Source organism: Condylura cristata, unplaced genomic scaffold (genome assembly GCF_000260355.1).
Source record: "Condylura cristata isolate star-nosed mole 26May11 unplaced genomic scaffold, ConCri1.0 scaffold00015, whole genome shotgun sequence".
Classification (NCBI taxonomy): Eukaryota; Metazoa; Chordata; class Mammalia; order Eulipotyphla; family Talpidae; genus Condylura; species Condylura cristata.
In genome coordinates, this window is record NW_004567116.1 from 15,122,322 (window position 1) to 15,145,177 (window position 22,856).

Below are 22,856 nucleotides of genomic sequence, written 5' to 3' on the forward strand. Positions count from 1 at the left end.
TAGCTCCCCAGCTGGGGATTGAACTGGTGCTGCAGTGGCTTCAGATAGCTTTACGGTGCTGCACTTCAACCCACTGAGCCACCAGGGAGGACCTGTCCTAGGCAGTTTTAAATAATTTATTTCCATATACTAACTTACTTCATCCCTCCAACAGGTACTAATACTAACTCAGTTTTTTTTTAAGAGTTATTTATTTATTCATACAGAACTGGGGTACAAGCCAGAGGTGCAGGGGCGGTGAAAGAGTGGCAGAACAGAAAGATCGACGAAGTGCACTGCTGAGGGGTGCAGAGGGCGAGTCAGGAGAGGTCTGCTGAGCCATGTGGGTCACCTTCAGGGCGGGGATCAAACTCCCACTGAAGCAGTTGCCGCCAGCGTCCTAACCCCGTTGCGCCACCAGGGAAGGCCCTAACCCAGTTTTAATTAGCGATGACAACATTTTTAAAAGTCAGATTACGAAATTTATCTAAACTGATGTGGTTTATAAAGGGGAAAAACTGGATTTGAATAAAGCTTTCTGGTTTCAGGACAGGTATCTGTAAAAACCACCACCCCTGAGAGGTGAGTCATCTTTGCAGCTGCGAGTGAAAATCCTTTGGGCATCTCCTGCAAACTGCCGGTAAATTCTTTAAACATTTGCATCCGGTTAGACAGGGACTTCAAAATAGCTTTTTCAGGACTGTTATAGTGAAAGGGATGGTGGAACTGGCAGATTTTTAAAGAAGTGTTTGCTACATGGGTTTGACTCTGCTGAACTGGTTGAAGATGAAAGCCAAGGTGTTCTCGGCGCTTCTACCTAGTCCTGAAATCTCCTTTGAAAGGGAAGGTGGAGCGGGGGAGGGATTTAGGAATTCCAGTAGGTCCGTGATTGGAGTTTTCTTTCGCTAGGACAGGGAAGTTACAAATACACAGCTTGAGATTTCTACTGTCGCGGCTACACCCTCCTCCCCACCCCCCAAAACACACACACACACACACACACACACACACACACACACACACACACTCTTACTCTTTCACTACAACTCAGGATTTCAGGATTGCAGGGTGAGGGATTCCCAGGCGGGAAACCCAAAGGAGCTAGAGCTAAGCCGAGCCCCCAGCGCTTAAGTTGACAACCTAACTTGCTCTCCGCAAGCAACGCAGCTTTGGAGGATCGCCGCCAGGGGGCGCGCATGTACGGCTCGGCCGCTCTGTCTCCTGCCACCGCCGCTCCCCGCCCTTCACCCTCGAGGCGAGCGAGAAGGCGGAAGTAGAACGTTCGCGGCTGGGGCTCGGGCTCCCTACGGCCCCGGGACGCGGTGGCTGCGGCCTTGGGGCCCGGAGACTGACATCGGAGCCGCCTCGGCGCAGATCGCGCGCGGTGCGCTATCTCTTCGGGCGCGTTGGCTGAGCGGGGTCCTGCCCGGGAGGAGTCAGCGGCCAGTGCACCAGAGCGGTGAGTTCTTCAGCCGTCCACCGGCGACCGCGGCCTCCCTTCCTATAGGCTGGAGACGCAGCCCCTTTTTTTTTCCCCAGAGTTTGGGGACGCAGCCCCCTGTTTTCTGGCTTCCCACTATCTGGGGCGCCGCTCCCTCCCCTCTGCTCCACTGGCCCTGGGGCTACCCCCCACCCTCCGCGGAAATCCCGTGTCAGCTTCCCCAGCCTCACTTCCCCTCTCCCCGGTTCCCCGCTTCCCAGAAAAGGAAATTGCCTCCTGGATTTTCCCCGTCCCTCAGAGGTGTTAGAAACTTTTTTAAAAATCCCTTATAAATTTCTACCGATGTCCTCTGGCACTGTCAAGAGAAAATTATTTTGGGGTTCCCTGTTGAACTCGATCGAGGTCCCAAGCAGCAGGTTCAAAAAATAAAAAAAGTTGAGATGAAACGGGACGTTTCCTCCCGCCGGTACACTCGGGAGTCAAGCGATGGTTCCAGACCGTCGGTGATAAAGCTGTTCCTAGTATTTGGCTTTAGGGGAACTCCAGCTGAGAGTCAGGAGTGACTTGAACGTGAACAGAAAGCACCTAAATTATTAGCAGCTCGAATGGGTAGCATTTGGCGTGTTTCTTGGGAGAACAAGTTACTGTCTTGCCACTCAGAAAGGAGAAAAAACTGTCAAGAAAGTCTTAAGTGTTGGCCTCTTGAACCTGATCGCTGGCATTTTATCCATTCCTCTCTGATGACCAGGGACGGTGGAAGGGACTGTTCTGATCTTAAGTTTGGGGTGGGGTGAGGATCGTCTGGCCTCTTTTCGTGACTCAAGGAAGAAATGTGTTTCAGGCGCTTGTTGCCCATGTGATGAGCACAAGGATCACAGAGGACATTCAGACCTCCGAGTCACCCCCTCCACACACGTCCTAGTACTTAATACTTGTAGCTTGAGGTCTTTTTTGTGATAAAGTGGGATATGTAGTGCTCATAAGTATTCGAGTGCTTGGCTTTGAAAGAAGTTTTTCAAATCTCTACCTTCTAAAGAACACCATAGTACCTTGGAGGAAGAATGCCCCTTAAATTTGGATTCAGAACAGAGTATGCCAATGTTTTGCAGCACCTCTGCGCTGTTGGGGATGCAGGTTTTGGCATCTATTAAATAGATTAAAATATAGTAAGGAGATTTTAAGGAGTTGGCAAATAGGTCTTGTTCCTGAAGCAGATAGCAAATTAAAGATAATTTCTCTGTACATATTTTGGTGTCCATGGTTTAACTTCATATGTGTTATACATTTAAACAGAACTTGACTAAAGTTAGCATATTTCTCTCATTAACTCTGTTAATCTTAGAGGAGCCAATGTTTGTACATACCTTATTCTCTGCTCCCTCAAAACACTTAACAATATCTTCTTTGAATTATAATATATACCCAGGTACTACTTTATGGGTGTAAGCCATGATTTTTGACAAGACAATCCTCAGTATTTATTAATTTTGCAATCAAAATAACAAGCTGGCAATGGTTACACCCTTCAGTATGTAAAGAAGTGCTTACCAGATTCACAACCATGCAAAGGGAATTGCAACATGAAGCTCTTAATCTATAAGGTAAGGCAGGATTTAAACTTTGTTCCATCCCTTTTTATTAATTCACTAAAAAGTCACAAATTATGCATGTTAGGTGCAAAGTGTCAAAGTTACCGCTGCCTCAAAACACTTTTTGTCCACATGAGTGGTAATGAAAGATTGCTGTTTTTTATTTCTCAAAAATATTAAAACTAAGCAAATAAAAGATGAATTTTCTCTACTCATTTTTTTGAATTCTGTCAACCTGGCATAATAACACTTGACAGCTCCTGTTTATTAGAAACTATGGTTTGCCTCTTAGTCTAGTATAGTAAGTAAAGGCAAACATTTTTAGATGCAACTTCATCCGAAATGACAGAATAGCACAAGTGCATAGGTGCTGGGCTAAGGTAGATGTGGGTTCATCCCACTTTTGTTACATATTAGCTTTGTTTTAAGTTCTTTGGTAAGTGGGGGCAATAAAACTAGTAAATAAAATCTACTACCTAAAGCTGCACACAGTAACCCATTACTTCTTCCAGGCACAGTTCTGCGTGCTTTGTCTTATTAACATATTTAATCCTCTCAGTAATTTAAGATGTGGATTCTATCATTATCTTCATTTCCAGATGAGGAAACTGAAGCACAGAAAAGTCGTATAACTTGCCCAGGTCATATACCAAGAGATGGAGAAGAGTTAAACCCAGCTCATCATTACCAAGCGCCTAAGCTCTGCACCACTTCCTGGTACTGCGTCTCCAGCCAGAGCAGTGCCTCACCCTCTGTAGGTACTCATCAAAGACAGGCAGACTCTGAGAATTAAACGATGTCTATAGTGGTAAAAAAAAGATTGAGGGTTGTCCTCTTACTCTGCTGTCTGGTATGGCGGGAGCCAGATTTCTTATATAAAAGCGGGAAGGGCTGGGGGGTAACTGTCTACTGTATTGCGAAGGTTAATTCTCGAACTACCTATAGCATGTATTAGGAATTTCCCTCGGGTGTAATTACCTGCCGCAGAGACCTAGTTTCATAGGCTGTGGATTACTTTCAGTCAATAGATCCTCATAAATACAAAAACTTTTCTCTAAATACTAATACAACTAATATGACTAAATGGTGATTTACATGCATAAGCTATAATGTGAGTGTATGTGTGTTAAGGCATTTTTTTTTTCTTGCTGTTTTTACAGAGCAATTGATAATCACGTTACTATGAGTCTGCTAAACTGTGAAAACAGTTGTGGATCCAGCCAGTCCGAAAGTGACTGCTGTGCTGCCATGACCAGCTCCTGCAGTGCGGCCGCAAAAGATGACAGTGTGAGCGGGACTGCCAGCACAGGGAACCTCTCCAGCTCTTTTATGGAAGAGATCCAGGGATATGATGTGGAGTTTGACCCACCTCTGGAAAGCAAGTATGAATGCCCCATTTGCTTGATGGCGCTGCGGGAAGCCGTGCAGACACCATGCGGCCATCGCTTCTGCAAAGCCTGCATCATCAAATCAATCAGGTGAGTGAGCACAAGGGGAAACTGTCCTGTAACAGAATCAAATACAGAAAACATGACTACCGAGCACACAGGACATCCCATGTGTAGTAGTATATGTAACAGACGACTTTGGCGAAAAGAATACTAGACAGAAAATTGAGAAATTTAGATCCTTATTCTCATTCCTACTGTGGTAAATTCTACCTCTTCCCATTCCCTGACCCTCAGATCAATCAATCAATAACTACTTCTATTTGAAGCAATTCTAGGGCAGATGTGGGGTTGGGGGAGGCGGGGTTATGAGTCTCTATACTTTAGGGATATAATACAAATGCTACTAGAATATGATTCTGACCCATACAAAGAATGCTGACTCTTTAAATGATCAGTTATTCTGATTTCCCCCACAATAAAATCTATTACCAGAAGTCTGTGGGTATTGTAAACTAGAAGTCTTAAAATATTAATTGATGACTCTGCCTTCAGAATATATTAAAAATCTAATCCCTTTTCAGTTCTTGCTACCTCCCTGCTTCTGGCCTTTCCTTCTTCCAGGCTGTTCTTAACTACAGCAGCAGGTGAACTTGGTAAAATAAGTAAGATGATGTCATCTCTGTGCAGAACATTACAGCAGGTCATGAGGAGAAGCAGCCAAAGTCCTTTCCGAGGCCCTGTATGAGAGGGTCATAGTTCATATTCTTCTCTCTCTTCCTGACTGCCTGCTTTCTCTCAGTCCACTCATTACTGTGCCTTTAACATGTCGCCCACACTTCTGCTTTGGGCTTTAGCTAACTCTTACTCAGCTGACTGTTTGACCAGTACCCTTTACTCCAGTGCGTTTCACAGGACCTGGCTATTCTGCGTATACAACAGTATACTCCCCCTAAACTCCCAGTCTCTTTTCCTACTCCTCTTCTTTTCCTTAGCACTTTTCACCATCTAAAATATCAGATAACTTGTGTGCTCATTGCCCAACTGGAAGGTAAGCCTTTTAAGAGCAAGGCTTGAGAATCTACTTTTATTTTTTGGTGTTTCTTAAACTGCAGGAAGAGTGCCTACCACACAGCAGGTTCTCTGTAAGTCACAAGTGAGTGAAGGTACATCATCCTGCAAATGATACACATTCATCTCCTAGGAAATATGTATTTTATTATAATTCAAAAGTAAATGCAAGTATTTTTAGATGACTAAGGAGTTCTATATAGAAAAAAAAGTGGGGAAATGTTAATGTGTGTGTGTTTTTTTTTTTTTTTAAGATTTATTTATTTATGCATATAAGCGCTGGGATGCAGGTCAGAGGTGCGGGGGTAAGAGGTTTCACCAGAGACAAAATGGGAAGCAGAACAGGTGGATTTACTGAAATATACTGCTGAGGGGCACAGTGGGCAAGACAGGAGTGGTCTGCTGGGCCATCAGGGTCACCTCCCTGGCCAGGGATTGAACTTGTGCTGCAGTGGCTGTCGACAGCTTCGTAGTGCTGACACTTAACCCCTTGTATCACCAAGGGGCCCCCAACTTTAAGTTCTTATGTAAATAAGTATTGAATTAAGTTGATGTAATCACTCTTAAGTATATTAAGCTGACTATTCACTAGCCTTGTAATTTTTTTCTTTCAACTTTTAAATTAACTTTTCTGTAAAACCATTTAGAGTAAAACTGTCCATATTCAGAACTTGAGTTTAATTACAAAGGAACGTGTCTCTTGTTTCCATTTTTCGGAAAATTGTGTGCCCCGTGTAGAATTGGCAAGATCGATTGAGGGTCAGTTTTCTCAAATTTCCTGTTATTAACATGAAGGGCACCTTTTTTTTTTTTGGTTAAAATCTATGCTTCAGTCTCAAGTCCCGCAGTTTCTGATAGGTAACCAGTATGGTGCTGGTTGTATCAATTTCATTAAAGACTGTTGATGTTTCATCTGTGTTGCATTGATGGTTTAACAGCATCTAAAAATCTGCTCAAGATATTTATATTGTATTTGGGTAAAGATCTACCATATTATAGATTGTTGATTTTCCTGTAGGTAGAAATGTATGGTATTTTACCAAGTATCATCCATACCCAGGGAGGTAGCTAATTTTTGGCAGTTTTTTAATAGCAAGATATTCACTAAAGTAGTAGGAAAGTGGTCTGAAAAGGAAGTAAAACCCACAAAAGGAAGTCTGAGGCTTCTTTTTTCCTGTCCGCCTCTACAGCTAGAAGTGACCACTTTGACACTAGTGGTATTAAAGGAACAGCTCTGAAACTTCTCATTGGTTAAAGTCATTCATACTCAAAATGCATCTTAACTCTTTTATCTTTTTTCTCACATGATTGCTAGTGCTATGAGCAATGTTTTCTGGTTTACTTTGTAAGATTCCTCTTATTTCTTAAACATCAGTCACAGATTTAGGGATTACATCGCAATATTTTTTTTTTTTTCTTCATGGCTTTCTGTGCTTCTCAGAAATATTTGACTGTAAAAATAGTATTATACCAAAAAAACAAAAAAGGCCTTATGCAAGATGTGAGCGGCCTCATGAAGATTGACACTTACTCATCTGTATTATTTACAAGTTATTTGATGGCAGACCCCATTTTAGCATTCTTTTGCATACTATGGCAACTAGCAGTTTGTTTACACACAGCAAGTACTTAGCAAATGTTTGAGTGACTGATTACTGTTCCTATAGCCTACCAAACCTGTTTGCTCACTCTGTTCACTCACTCTGAGTAAGATTGAGACGTCTTAAAAAGTTACAGAGGAATGACAGATGCCCACACATCTTGGGGTTGGTTTTTCACATCAGAAGATGGGGTAAACCACTGGGGAGCAGGACATAAAGGCCCTTTAATTTCCTGCTACTTTATACCCAATATGTTAAAAAAAAAAAAAAAAGGAAAGCTTTGTTCCCTATGAGCCAGAATTTTGTTATGATTGTCCAGAGTAAACCTTAAAATGTGGTCTCATAGGGGTATTGCTAATTGGTATAATTTTTTTCTTATGACTGTACAAGACAGTAGAGATATGTTGATATTATAACAGCATGTTTAATTCTATCTCACTAGGATCTTGTATAGTATAGAGACTTGCCAGGCTGCCAAAATCCCTTTCCTTTCCTTTCAACTCCTTTTATGCCAGTCAAAGTAAGATTTTATTAATTTCTCTCTTTTTTTTTTTTTTGGTTGAAATCTAGCCCACAAACTAAAGTCTCATAGTTTTTGATGGTAATTAATATAGTATTAGTTATATTCATTTCATAAGAGAATTTTTCATAAAACTATTCATAGAAGGACAGCTTCTTTTAGTGCTATTCTACATTGTGTTTTAGAATTTTCTATAGGAAATAGTAAATGGAATTTTTGTATGTGGTGGGTTGTTTGGATTTTTTGATGTGAATGTTTACATCTGCTAAATGTGTGTTTTTGTTTTGTTTAGAGATGCAGGTCACAAATGTCCAGTTGATAATGAAGTACTGCTGGAAAAGCAACTCTTTCCTGACAACTTTGCAAAACGAGAGATTCTTTCTCTGATGGTGAAATGTCCAAACGAAGGTTGTTTGCATAAGATGGAACTGAGGCACCTTGAGGTATCAATTTTCAAGACAGACACAAAGCAGTTCTAGACAATAGGCACTTTGTTGTGGCATCAGTGTGCTGCCAATACCTTGCATATACTGACTGATAAATTCCTGTGAGTTAGTACCAATCCTTTTATTATTGAATATAAAGTAGAAACCAGAAATTTCTTATCCATCTAGTCCGTCTGCTCCAGTGATAATAAAAAGAAATCATTATTCTTCTGTCAGTTTCTTTGGTAAGTATTATGTTCAGTAAAACTGACAAGCATTTTCAACATAAGTTCACATTTTAGCCTGTAACTTGAGTTCTTTCATTTTGGAAATAAGCAACACATCCACTCTGCCTTGCTATCACCTCAGTACCCTCCTCATGCGTTTTCTGTTTTTCTAAACTGATCAATCAAAAGAATTTGCTTTTAAATTAAATCAACTCTTAGCTGGCTGGGTTTTGCAGGAAATTAAACATTGTTAATGTTATATTTGAAATTAACTGTTTAAGACATACTATCATTTGTCCCCTTAGCTCCTTTTGAAGACGTGTCCTTTTAATCATTAGTAAATTGATAATTAGAAAAAGATGACATCTAACTCCTTTCCCTAACTGGACTTGAGAATTCACATTCTATGTATAAACTTGCAGTTCACAGCCATTACCTGAAAGATGGTGGTACCCTGGCGGGACTAGACAAAACTGGTTCAGTAGCCAGCTCTCTGAAAGAAAAACACATATTCTTAGAAGAGAGTAAGAGCTATCTAAAGGCTTAGCAAGTACTAATGAGGTTTTTTTCCCCTTATTGTAGGATCATCAAGAACATTGTGAATTTGCTCTTATGACTTGTAATGATTGCCAGCGGCCCTTCCCGAAATACCAATACCGTGTTCATTTTCTCAAGGAGTGTCCAAGGAGACAGGTTTCTTGCATAAATTGTGCTATGGCAATGGCATTTGAAGATAAAAAGGCATGTATTAATTTGGGTTTATTAATTTCATGATTTCCTCAGTTTTTTTAATCACATTTGAGGTAGTTAAGCAGAGAGTAAGGATGTCACTCCATTCTGAATCTGTATTAACAGTTGTGGGAAAATTGATTTTTAAGCAAATTTAGTAGACCATTTTAATAAAATAGTGTAGGATCTATATTTGCAAATCTTTCTTAGAAATATACTGCTTGCTACTAATGTAGACCTCCAAGTAACAAACTCTAGGATTTCCTATGGATTTTAATGACCTTGGATTAGAGACAAACAAATAGAATGGTTGCTGTAGAAGACTTCTTTTTTCTTTGAAAAAGAGAACAAGCTGTTAAAACTTTTATAGAGAAGCAATGAACTCCCACACAGACTGTGCATGTACACATGCAATAAATTCACTTTTTTTCTGCCACTTTTCTGTGTGTATACTTAAACATTTACCTTTACAAAAGAAAACTAGATGATTGGATCAAAAAGATGCAAGGTGTATACACACACACACACACACATACATAAACACAATGGAATACTATTCTACAATCAAAAAAGATAAACTCATGCCATTCACAGCAACATGGATGGTGCTGGAAGGGATCATGCTCAGTGAAATAAGTCAGAAGGAAAAAGAAAAATACTGAATGGTTTTATTTAGGAGGAATTTAAGAGAACCAAATAAGATGGGAGGGAAAAGTGTATTATTATTACAATACAAAACACAACATAACAATATTAAAACAAACATGATTATAAGCCAGAGATCCTAGAGGGAGGGGGACAGAGAGGGATCAGAAGGAAGGAGGAATGTGGGAGGCTATGGTAATGATGGAAGGGGGAGGAGGGAAGTCAACATTGTTATAAAATGAAAAACAATGTAAATAGAATAATATAAAAATAACCTCCCTGGGGACATAATAAAAAAAATTACTGTTGTTGAATGATTTTAAAAAAAATAAAAAACGAAACCTCATCAAACTTTGAAGCAAACTTTTAAGAGCTGACAGAACATTGAGAGGTGGATGGGGAGGGATGAAAATGGGACTGGAGAGAGGAAGGAGGACGAGCCCAGTGGACTGCGGGAGAGGATGATGGGTGCTTTGGTGGCAAGACAGCTATGATGACCACAACTGAGATGAGAAATCCTGTGCTAATTAAGGATGTGGGGGAAATGGTACTTAGTTTTATGTAGGTATTGTGGCTGAGCAAGCACTAGGGCCTCGTCCTGAATCCCCATCCTAGGTCTTTTTACTAGTGTACGTATTATTTATATTCCTTTGTAACTGTTAAGCTACTTCCTTAAAGATATTTTTTACAAATACCTTGGTTATCTTAATTTCTTAGGAGTTCAAACATAGTATACTTACTATTCTTAAGTTGATGAAATATTCCCAGAAGGCCAGTTAACATATTTAGAATGTAGAGAAGTATGAGGCATAATTAGGGTAAATTGATGTCTTTCTAAATTTCAGAAATTATTTGGACTTAACCTGGAATGTTAACTGTTTCACACCATTGCGATAAAACGATTCACTGTGGCCTGAAAAACAAGGCGTGCCCTTCCACGCCCTATGAAAACCTGGGTACTGAAGCCCCCTGTACTTTTTTGTTCTTTAGCCCCCCTGATAAGAATTTTAACTAAAACATCATGGATGCAGCCTTTTGAGAAGAAAACTACTGGTAGATGATGTGTTTCAGATTAGTGATTTAAAAGCTTCTCGTTTGTGTGATGAGCATATTCATTGAAAGAACTGGGTGGTGAGAGCAATCTTTTTACTGCACCAGCAAAGGGAGAGAAAACAACCTTTATGTATTTTCGCATTTTTGTTTTACAAAACTATGTCCTTAATTTGTTTTACAAATTTTGTAAAAATTTGTTTGTTTTACAAACCTAAGTCCTTAAATTGTTTATAGTGAAAAAATTATTTTTCATAAAAATAGGTTGCTTCTCTTTTTTTGATTTTTCTCATGTTTCTATTTCTCTAATAAATCACAGCTCCATGATGAGAACTGCCCTTTGGCAAATGTCATCTGTGAATACTGCAATACCATGCTCATCAGAGAACAGGTATGATCCCCTCTTATAAGTTAACATTTACACAAATAAAAGAATTAGATTTTTAGCTGAAATTTTAAATCAGTAAAGCAAAGTAAATGAGTTTAAGACGTATTAGTACTCTGTGACTATTTTTCATGTACACTAGTGAATACTTTCAGAAAACAAAATATTCAATCCCTTTCTAAATACTTAAAGTGCCTAAGTCATTAACATCACACCTGTGTTTAAAGTATTTATAAAAATTTGAAACAAAACAGGTAATTCTAAGGTAAAAATTACCAAAAATCCCCACTTAAAAGAAAAAAGTTCTTCGACAGGTCTATATGTACACACTGTGAAATAAAGATCTCAGGTGACCAGAGACAGCTAGAGGAGTAAAGAACAGTGGAACTGAAGAGTTGAACAGAGGAATTCTGTTCAGTAACTAGAACACCGTTTGTAGTTCTTGCTCCTGACTTTGGGGAGTTGAGCCACTCAAGTCACTTGTCCAATCGGCCACTGGTAGGGTGTCATCAGAAGTAGTGCATTTTTTTAATAGAGAAAGGAAAATTCCATCTGATTGTTATCTTTTGACATTTGGGGAGTTTACCCACAAAATTAGAATATTAGTCACTAAATATTTATATACCCATGAACTCTGCAGACTCAGAGATCATAATTAATCCCCTAAGTCAGAAGCAAACAAAACCTCTAACTCAAACTTTTCCATTTGTCTGTTAATAGAGTCCTTTAGTTTCTTTCCAACAAAGCTTTAGTTCGAAAGTGTTAAACTTCTTTCTGTTTATAAAGTCTCACCTCTCTGGTTTTCTTTTTTGCCCTATTTTAATATTTAAAGAAAACTATGTAGAACATTTAAAACCCAGCAGAGTTAATGTAGGAAAACACCTTGGTTAAGAGGCACAGAACCTAGGTTTCAATCCTGGCACTGCCATCGGTATACACCACCATCTCTGACAAGAAGTCAACATTCTGGGTTAGGGGTTGACGAATCAGCCCACTAGCTGGAGTTGGCCCCATCTGTTTCTGTAAATGTTCCATTGGAATACAGCATATGCCTGCATGTCTATGTGGTGTTTATGGCTGGTTTTGTGCCACCCTGGTAAGAGTTGAATACTGGGGCGAGCCCATAAGGCCCCCAAAGTGAAAATTTGTCGTTGGCAAAGTATTTTGCTGGCCATTGTCCTTGATTATGTAAAATCAGGGATTGGAAAAGTGTTAAGGTCATTTCTACTTTAATTACCTTTACTATATGAGTCTAAAAGGAATTTGTCACCACTTTTGAAGAATTCACCTTAAGAATGTTTTAGAGTCCCCAGATTAAAGGGCCTTAAAATTTACTTTCTAAAAGTCTGAGTCTGTCTAGCATAGCCAGAAGATGCTGAGATTAATAAAAAGTAAGTTTTATGAAAGGTGGTCAAGAAGGAAATAGTGGCTATTACTCTAGATCATTAACTGGTCTTTTCCTGTTAAGTGGCCTGGACCACACCTGGTTTAATTTATAAATGAAGTTGACATCAGAAAGTACCTTTTCTCTAAAATGCCACTAGAGGGTGCCAAGTCTCAGCAATAGAAATTTTATTTTCTTGAATTGAGTGATTTGGAGGTTATTTCCTTTCATTATGAGTTTGGAACTAAGTATTTTAATCTTTGTAGACTATACAGTTTTTGTTGCAACTGCTCAACTCTGCCATTGCAATACAAAAGCCACCACAGAAAATACCCAGTTTGTGTAAATGAAATAGGAAATCTTCCTTTCAAGTGTGACTTCCTCAAACCAGAGCATGATATGCAGAGAAAAAAAATTCTCAACCATTGTTTTTTTTTCAGATGCCTAATCATTTTGACTTAGATTGTCCTACTGCCCCGATTCCATGCACATTCAGTATTTTTGGTTGCCATGAAAAGGTAAGGGATTATTTTTCTTCTAACAACTTACATGCTTTTTGCTTTTAAGATTGATTTATTTATGCTTACAAGAACCAGGGTACAGGCCAGAGGTGTTGGGGGGGGGGGGGAGAGGACTCACCAGAGACAGAGCAGAGACCAGAGCAGGAGGCTGACTGACCAAAAACTGCAGAGGGGAGCAGCAGGTAAGGCAGGAGGGGTCTGCTGTGTCATGTGGGCAGCTCCCTGGCCTGGGATCGGACCCATGCTGCAGTGTCTGGACAGTTTACAGCGCTGTACTCCAGCCCCTTGTGCTACCAGGGAGGCACCCCAACTTGCATGCCTTTAGAATTGTTTATGTTGTGGGTGTTTTTTGCATGTAATAGTAAGATGTTCTTGATAAGAAGAGTATGAAGATAGGAAAATGGGAGAAAATGGTATTAGCTAGAGGTGGTCTGGGGAAGAGGAGATTCATCTTTGAGCCAGAAGAGGATGGGTGTAGATCCTAAGATGTTTATGAGGCAGAGGGGATTTGTCTGAGAAAACCCAGGACTCAGCAGACAGCTTCAGCTTGTCTTCAACTTGAGATGCAAGATCATCTCATTGGGTTGAGACTCTTGGGGGGTTGGGGGGAGTGACTGAAGAAAATCATGACATTTCTTAGAACACTGACTGGGCTGGGCCAGGGTCCCTCTCCTAGCTCTCAGTGTTTCTCTGGCCTGAGGCTCATGCTTGATTTTCAGATGCAGAGGAATCACTTGGCACGCCACCTCCAGGAGCATACCCAGTCGCACATGAGAATGATGGCCCAAGCTGTTCAGAATTTAAGCCTTAATATAGCTCCCGTGCATCAACGTGAAATGCTTCCATATGATTCTTCCTCGGCATCCCGGGTACCCTCTGTGTGTCACGCAGAGGTCCAGAATTTCCAAGAAACCATTCAGCAGCTAGAGGGTCGCCTTGTAAGACAAGACCATCAAATCCGAGAGCTCATTGCTAAAATGGAAACTCAGAGCATGTATGTCAGTGAGCTCAAAAGAACTATTCGAACCCTTGAGGACAAAGTTGCTGAAATAGAAGCACAGCAGTGCAATGGGATTTACATCTGGAAGATTGGCAACTTTGGGATGTACTTGAAATCTCAAGAAGAGGAGAAGCCTGTTGTCATTCATAGCCCTGGATTCTACACAGGCAAGCCTGGGTACAAACTGTGCATGCGCCTGCACCTTCAGTTACCCACTGCCCAGCGATGTGCCAACTATATATCTCTCTTTGTCCACACCATGCAGGGGGAATATGACAGCCACCTTCCATGGCCCTTCCAGGGCACAATACGCCTTACAATTCTTGATCAGTCAGAAACTCCTGTAAGGCAAAATCACGAAGAGATAATGGATGCCAAACCAGAGCTGCTTGCCTTCCAGAGACCCACTATCACACGGAACCCGAAAGGTTTCGGCTATGTGACTTTTATGCACCTGGAGGCCCTGAGACAGAGAACCTTCATTAAGGATGATACGTTACTAGTGCGATGTGAGGTCTCTACCCGCTTCGACATGGGTAGTCTTCGGAGGGAGGGTTTTCAGCCGCGAAGTACTGATGGGGGCGGGATATAGCATCCCTTCACTTGTTTGAAAAGCCCGCAGCAAAATCCCTCTGGAACAAACAGTACCTCCCCTGCCTTGTTCTCAGTAATAATAATGCAAACAGAAAAAGCAGTGGGAAGGACGTAACTCCTACCAATGAATGTCAGGTAGCTTACCACTTCTTGTTTTAAATATCTGAGGCAGTTTTTTCCTTGGGACTCTACATGCTCCATACTTTTTCCAAAATTGCCCCCCACCGAAGTGCCTGTGGCATACTGCAGCAGCTGTCGGTCAGTCAGTTCACCTCTTCAGCAGACTTTCCCCAGCTTTTGGCTCCAGTGTGTGTCATTGTGGAAAAAGCCAGGGTAGGAGTAGTAAAAAGTCCATTTCATAGTAATGGACATTCTTAAAACTTCATCTTATTTTTATAATAGATATAATATATGAAACATGAGAATCACTACTGCCTCGTGCTGGTGCCAGTGAGAAGAGTTATTACTCTAGAGTTGAGTTCTCATTTTATTTGACTGCCTATAAATTTCAGAGGATTTGAACCTTAATCCTTGGAAAGCTTAAGTTCTCATTCTCCCCAGGGGTATTACTAAGGATATTCAGGGACTGGGTAAAGCCCTAAATATAATTTACCTATTTAGTGTGATCATGTCTGTCTTGTTTAAGTATTTTATTGAGCCAGTGTCCTTCCTTGAGGCTACAAAGTAGCATCTTCTCCAGGATTTAGAATGCTGAGAACTGTGTGGCTACCAACAGCTCAGTGTTATAAATCCCCTCTTGTCTATCCAGTGGAAAGAGTTCCACAGCCCTGCACCTGTTCTTTGCTGCTGAATGCTTCTGGGAGGAGCAGAGCACACATCAGCAACATGAAAATTAAAAATGACTCCACTAGGCAACCAAGGTGGCATCTCTTTAGTGGTGATAAAAGCTGTGTGAGCCAAACATTTTTAACTCTCTCAAACATGCTCTAGTTCAAATAAATTGAGCAAAAATCAATATCCTTAAAGCACAATTTCTTAATACTCAGAAATGTTCTTAATATTTGGTAAATATCTCAGAGGTCACCAAACACGTTGGAAGACATAGCAGTGTGAAGACTCAGCTTCACTTGATTGCTTTACTTCAACAGAACCTAGCAGGTTCTGAGGAAAGGCCTGTGGAATGTATTGAAATGACTGTGTACTCCTCAAAAGGAGAGAGAACTTTTGTACCTTTTGCTATTTGGTAATCTTAGAGATGTTAAACAGTGTGGTAAAGTCTAGTTCTCAGGGAGTCCTGCAACTGCATAGGCTCATTATAGGCATCCAGGAGAACCGGTACACTGTGCTGTTTAGCAAGACTGTGAGTTGTCTGCTCACCAGAGATATTTATCCACAGAGGGGCCAAATTGAAGATCCTGACAAATGATCAAGACCAGCCTTCATTTCAAGAGGAAGCCAGAAGGATGGTTTCAGTTCCAGGCAGAGCCAGCAATGTCATTTTGACTTTTCTCTCCCTCCCTCGACCACATTTAGACTCATCCTCTGGTGGGCTTGTTTTGAAGTGAAAACAAAGATCATGCAGAGATCCTGTTCCCCAGTGCCACCAGCAGCACCATGTGCTGGCCCTAGTTCCGCCTTGGCTTCCTGGCAGTCTGGGCCATGGCTACTAGGCTCCCCGGCTGGCCCCAGCATCACCGCAGCACCACCCACTAGGTGGGGGACCTGCCCCCCCCATTCTTGTGATTGTTTAACAATAAAATTATTGTCAGTTCCAATTAAAAAGTAAAGGGTAGTTATTTTTGTATTTGTATAGAAAAAGCCTTTAAGAAAAATACACTATTTTTGATGACTGGCTTTCTTCATTGTCTGTTCTTACATGTTTTACTACAAGGCACCGTGTACATTTATCAGGAAAAAGAAAACATTAAATGTTCCCACAGAAAACATTCACCCCCACCAAAAAAGGAAACGATCTTGAAAGCTTCCTGGTCCAATTTCTATTAAAAGCATAGCTCTACATTAGGTACAGAGCAAGTCATTTCCTGTCTTTGGTGGTTTTTTTTTTTTTTTGCCCCCTACCAACTCTGGAGGCTTCATCTAAACAACATTTATGTTCTGACTTCACTTCTCTTGGCTTCAGGTTCTCTCCAAGGAATTAAGTTCTAACCGGTAGAATGTTAACAATACTTAAGGATTCTGCCAGTAGCAAATTGCTTGAGCAATTTTTTGCTGACATACTTCACTCAGCTGGGTCACATTGTAATTCAAATAAGCAAAATTTTAAACCCCCAACATTTGGCATTTGGGAAGTTGTCATAAGCCAGCCATCGATCTTAGACTGGCTGCTTGTTGTGAATACAGACTGAAACGAAAGGTTGCACCCATTCCAAATACAAAGCTGTCTGTCCTCATATTTTTCAAGTCTCCTCACCTACTCAGACATGCTAGTTTCACCCAATTGAACTTCATGTATTTGGGCCACATATTTATTAACCTTTTCACATACTTATCTTTTGACATCAGCCTGAGACACTGCTAAATTAAAAATAGTTTCCTTTTGTTCCCCAGAGGTGTCTGATTCCATGTTGGATGAAACTTGGCTGTGAGCCATCTATTTGCCTGTTGGGAAACAAGTCAGAATGCTGAATTGAGCTTCGTTTCTTTTACCATCTCTTGGCTAGTGCAGCAACGCCATTTTCTGGCTGGACTCCAGATGACTCAACTTCTATTTAGGGGATGAATAGAAAAATGAAATACACTGAGAGGCGAGTTTCCCCTGATGATGAACTAAAACAGAGTTGTTGGATGATCTCTAGCAATTCGTTTTTGTGGCAAGTATAAAGTGAAATGCGTTACTCTTTTTATATCAGCGATGTTTGGATAAACTAAGGGCATGTCTGTGAATTATGCATACAAGTAGAATACAGTCTTAATTGGAATACAGTCTTCTTAAAGAGAACAGTTGCTTGTGCCCTTTTATCCAGAAAACATTCTTAGTTAATAGTGATGTTTTTCTAAGACTAAAATACTTTTATTCAGCTAATGCTGTTCTTTTCTTTCAACTCCCACTGTTTTTGTACCGCTAGGTCTTTTTTTGTGGGGTCTAGTTCCGTAGTTCTGTAGAACTGAAGCAGCATAATGATTTAGGAAATCATAAAGGGACAATACATGGCTTGTAATTTTTATGTGCATTTTTTAAAATCCCCACGTTTACATAAGCCAGGTTTAGTTTCACAGTTGTGTCCATTGCGTCTGTGGAGGAGGGTTGGTGCTTCCAGATGCTCAGTAGTAGAAAGCTGATAACCTGCTGAAATCAAATTAGAGGGATCCCTGAGATTGTAGGAGTGACTGCCTTCACTTTCAGTCAGACACACTTGCAAAGATGCTTTGCTGAAGAGCACCTAAACCTTACATGTTTTTGTATTTTGATCCTCACAGCAAGTTCAGGTGGTTGTAAAGTTACAAAAGCCTGAAAAATAGTTGTAGCGAGGGAAGAGGTTTTATGAAGTGAGATGTGTTGCTCCTTTCCTCAGAGTGGTTTCTCAGTAGAACCCTTACCCTCTGGGGGTTTGAGGAGGTGGGCTGGTCCCTGCTCTCCAGGCTTGAGACTGATTGTGGGTGCAAATCCTATGCTGGAAAGTTCTGTGCACACCCGCAAGGTTGCTGTTGCTCCTGCCAAGCCACTTCTCTGAATAGAACTTCCTGTCAGTGGAGTGCCCTTGCCTCTTCTGGCTAATTACGTTTATCCCAACATTCATTCCCAGGCAGATTCCAGTGTCAAAGTTTCTGTCAAGAGGTCCTCTGTGTTCTCCAGGTGATTTCTGATTAGAGGTGCTACATGATTAAACTGAGGGAGGGTGAATTAGCAGAGTTCCTGGACACAGCATCCCCATGGTTCACAGTAAGCCTTTAATCAAAGTGCTAGTTGAAGCTTACCAACTTCTCTTAGGTTATTTGCAAGTTTCAGGTGGTAAGGCCTAGTTGTTAGCTTCCAGCCCCACCCCCTCTTTCCCTTTGCACCGCATTAAGAAACTTTTCCAACAGGCAAAATGTTAAACTAATTGTAGAGCGAACATCTACCACATAGAAGCTACAAATAACATGCTACATTTGCTATATGAATGTTGTTTTGAATGAAACTTCAGGTTTGTTATTTCTCTTCAAAACATCATTGTTGAGATAATTGAGTTGTATTAATTGAGTTATGAATCGTCTTAAACTCTGGGGAGATTTGTGATACTTGTAACTGGAATTGTAGTCCTCAAATTCAGCTAGTTGTACACTTGTTAATCTGTTATGCTGAATTTCAATCATTTATTTTGCCTGAAGGGATTTTTTTAAACGAACTTACTTCAGTCTTTGATCAACTGTGCAGAATATTCTAATGTTACTTTCACACTTGATAAGTTATTCAATTAATTTCTTTGGTGAGATTGTAATTTGGGGCCCATTTAGTTTATAGAAAATTCCAGGATTATTTCCCCAGAGTACTGAAAAGACAGTGTCACTTAACTAAATTGGAAGCTAAAAAAATAAGATTCTATTGACTGGCCATGGGCAAATCAGTTCACTTTGTGCCTGACTACCTGCGAAGTGAGAACTGGACTTGAAAATGTGAGTTTTATTGAGTACTGGGTACCATTGATTAATGCTTTGATCTTTCAAGGACACTCTATGAATCAGGGAGCTGGGGTGGGGGATGTTAGAATTCTATAACTGTATGACAGTGAACAGAAATCTGACTTGAAAAATTGAAGCAGATGCAATGGTCAAAGGGTCTTAGCTAAAAACCTGAGAGAACTTACTACCATCATAAATTTGTAAGCAGTTTCCCTAATTCATCTGGGCTCTGAAAATAATGTGGTTTGTGAGGAGTAAATGCTGACATAGGAGGAGAGGATGGAATCACAGAAAGACTGAAAATCAGCCTTCAGTTTCAGAGAAGGCAGCAAGGATTAAAGGAATCATCCAGATACATTGCAACACATCTTTTCCTACGGATAGGTCCACCCCTCCCCCCATCACAACACACAACACAGAAAACAAAGTCTGTTCCTGCCAGCAGCTTGGCCCTAGATGGTTTCCATCAGCTAAATACAATTGCAGGGTTAACAGAGCATAAGCATGTCTGTACTCCACTCAATAGATGAGTGTGATTGGTTGTTTCTCAGCTGAGGTCACCAGTCTAGATTCATAGTCCTCTGAGAAAAGCACCTGGAGTGTTTACTTTAGATGAAGTCCTAGTAGCTGTTACAAGGGTATGACTAAACAGGGAAAACATATTCCAGGTGTTCTTTAAATAAAATTCTTAGGCTGCTTTGATTTTTGCTTTATCTTTGTTCTGTTTTGGAGACAGTATGACTCACTGTTGTGGGAGACAAGAAAGATCCCAAGTACCTGAAATAAAATTAACTCTTCCTCTTTCAGAAATGGTAAGTGGGGACATATCGCAGCCCTTGCTTCAGGAGTGGTTTTTGCCCTACGGCCTCTAACACATCATTTTGGGGGACAGTTTGGCTCAAAGTGAGAGGAACTGAACAGATGCATAGCAAGCATGGAGCCAGTTAACAGTGTGAACTTACCCTCACGGATGAGGTTCTCTCCGGGTCCAGGGCCGTAGCTAGCCTGCCTCTCTCTTAGCCAACTCCTTGGCTGGGCTTGCAAGTAGTGGCTGTCCATCTGGTGAGGCAATTCAGAGCCTTTTTAGGATCAACCCTGGTCATTCAAAATTAAACTTCACTTCTCTAAGTTTGATATAAAAGCTGGTAAAACATGCAAATACTTTACAAAACATCACCCTAAATTTTAAAGTTCCGAACAGTAGTCATTAGCCTCAAAATAAGTCATGAACATGATTTTATAAATATCCCACCTGTACTTCGGATTCATCTCTCGACACTCACCTCCTGCTTTCCTGGGGGGACCGGGAGGGGTGGGCTCCTTTGTAAAGTCACTGTCTCAGTCTCATCAGCAGAGGATGCATAAGTGCAAATTTTGCTTGGCCTGGCTAGAAGTGATTACAAAACTGAGTCTGTGAATCTAATTGTCACAATATCTATACCCTTGCAAGCCAAATAATAACATCACACAGAAATGTAGATCCCAAAATTCTGGGAAAAACTTCCCATCCTCCCTACACCTTTCCGCTCGCCACTCTAGCCTGGATGGCAGAAGCGGGTTTTATAAACGAGAGGCCGCTCTCCCACCTGTGACTACACAGGTGTTTCTTTTCACAGAATTTCTCTTTGCAAAACAGCAGTTGCGGCTCTCCCGCTGTCTGTGATGGTGCAGTTGCCTCTTTCTCCTTTTCCTATCAACCCGTCCTTTTAAATGTAAAAGGAGAATCCCTGTCCAACGAGGTTGGCTTCTTTGTCTATTTAATGCCAAGTTCATTTCTGCCCCCTTGGTCATTGAACTTGAGGCGTCCACACAAATTAGATCGAGTCCCACCCAAAGTGCTTGATGGTATCCGTTCCCTCTAGAACAGCTGGGAGCCCGAAAGTGAAATTTATTTTAAGTTGGATACTCCTTGAGAACCACTATGAAAGAAGAAAAAGAAGGAAAGAAAGATTTCTGAATATGACGAGGCTAAAAGAGCCTAATTTTGACTTTTAAAAAATGCCTGTAGGGCCATTGTTTTCCAGTCATTTTCTTTAATAACCTCAGTAAATAAGATGGATCAATAGATTTGAAAGATGATGATGATGACGTTAGGTGGTTAGGTAGGCAGATGGATGGATGGAGATGAATAGCATTATACCTTCTCAATTAAAAATTTTTCTGAAACACTTGCTTCTGCGATGTCTGAATCATTCCCACATTTTGTTCCACTTTCACTTCTAAAAAAGCAGCCCCAGAAACCCAGAACACACATATGTTTATCAGAATACAGCTTGACCTTTTGAGTCAAGATCTAAAATACCCCCAGAAAACTAGAGGCCAAATTCATATTCTCTCTCGTCATATTCTCGCTTTCTCCACACACACACACACACACACACACACACACACACACACACACATCTATTGCTCTAAATTCTTGCGCGACTAAAAGCTTTAGGAAAATAAAATCCAGAAAGATTTGTAAACTCCTTGTAAATGAATGGTGGAGGGCATGGGGTGGGGGCGGGTAGAGAGAGGTGGGGAGATGCCTTAGGAGTTCACAGTTACCGGCAACATCAACGTCTCCTTAATGAGATGATGAGCTTTCAGGGAAACAGCTGGCCCTTTCCTAGCTCAAATGGGACTCAGAGATATCTAATATGATCTTGACCTTTGTTAAAAGGATAATTTTCAAGAAAGAGCCAATCATGGCTAACACTTAACTATCAATATGCTCATGGTAAAGATTTTCTTTAACTTGAAATAAAGGAACCAGGGACATCCAAAGAAAAGACACTCAGCAGACCTGGAGTATTAAGGTCCCACTAGAGGCAAAACTAGCTTCTTGCTCAGCAGGGGAGGGAAGTCAAGTGACCATCTCATACTGGACACATTTGTGTTTCTAGAAGCAAGAGGTGATTTGCCGCCTGCTCAGATAGCTAATAGAGCTGTAAAACCGCTTCCGCAGGGGAGCGCTAGACAATGCACAGCCGTCCGCGAAGGTGCAGTCTTCACCTCGTCCTCCGCTGACAGAACTCAGTGCGTTGTGGGAGTTATAAATAAATACACCTGTGATCTACATTTCCGCCTAGCTTCAGACCGTAGTCGGGCGTGAGATGACAGCTTGCGCGGCTCCTCAAAGCTCTAAACCGGAAGACCGGCCCAGTACAGCAAACTGAGCCCAAGGGCCGAGGCGGTAGGGGGCAGCAAAGTTCCATCCCCAAAGAATGCGGCCTGCAGAAAGAAATTTATAAAAGAATTTACCTGGAGTTCCTGGACATGTAAGGAGACCATAAATTCCCCCCAGCTGCATGCCAAAAGTTGTACTTTGGGCACGTTTCTGGGAAGAAAATGTTTTCTTTAAGTGTGATGAAAGCTGTGAAGGATTTCCCCCCAATACTGGAAATTCCAGGTGCCAACTGTTGTGTCATAGGTTGGTTACCATTAGTTTCAAGTTTAGAAACCACTGAGGAATTACTAGGTTGAACCCTACAATCCTGTGGTATTTGTAAGGGCCAAAGAAAGCTACCATTTCTCGAGGTTCAGTAGATAGAGAGATTTTGCAGGTCAAGGGCACTGCTGAACCTGCAAACGTGCATGGTATAGGAGTCTGGCTATCCCAGTACAAAAAAGCAAAGCAGGCCCTCCCTGGTGGCGCAGTGGGTTAAAGAACTGTACTAAGAATCAAAAGCTACTTCCGCATGAGTTCGATCCCCACCAGCCCTGGAGGAGATCCACATGGCG

At 41.1% G+C, this 22,856-nt stretch overlaps 1 protein-coding gene across 3 annotated transcripts; it reads left to right on the forward strand.

Annotated features, from left to right (window-relative positions):
- The first annotated feature begins 1,307 nt into the window (after positions 1 to 1,307).
- TRAF6 (TNF receptor-associated factor 6, E3 ubiquitin protein ligase) lies at positions 1,308 to 16,303 on the forward strand. Of its 3 annotated transcripts, none has more exons than XM_012725057.1 (8): positions 1,308 to 1,438; positions 3,609 to 3,767; positions 4,170 to 4,487; positions 7,882 to 8,032; positions 8,824 to 8,982; positions 10,985 to 11,056; positions 12,875 to 12,952; positions 13,675 to 16,303. In XM_012725057.1, the coding sequence occupies exons 3-8, from the start codon at positions 4,192 to 4,194 to the stop codon at positions 14,545 to 14,547; spliced, it is 1,629 nt and encodes a 542-aa protein (XP_012580511.1). In that variant the 5' UTR covers positions 1,308 to 1,438; positions 3,609 to 3,767; positions 4,170 to 4,191; the 3' UTR covers positions 14,548 to 16,303. The 3 variants fall into 3 exon arrangements, with proteins under 3 accessions (XP_012580511.1, XP_004683628.1, XP_012580512.1); XM_004683571.2 differs by having other exon boundaries at positions 3,609 to 3,763; XM_012725058.1 differs by lacking the exon at positions 1,308 to 1,438 and adding an exon at positions 2,960 to 3,021 and having other exon boundaries at positions 3,609 to 3,763.
- Positions 16,304 to 22,856: the final 6,553 nt, after the last annotated feature.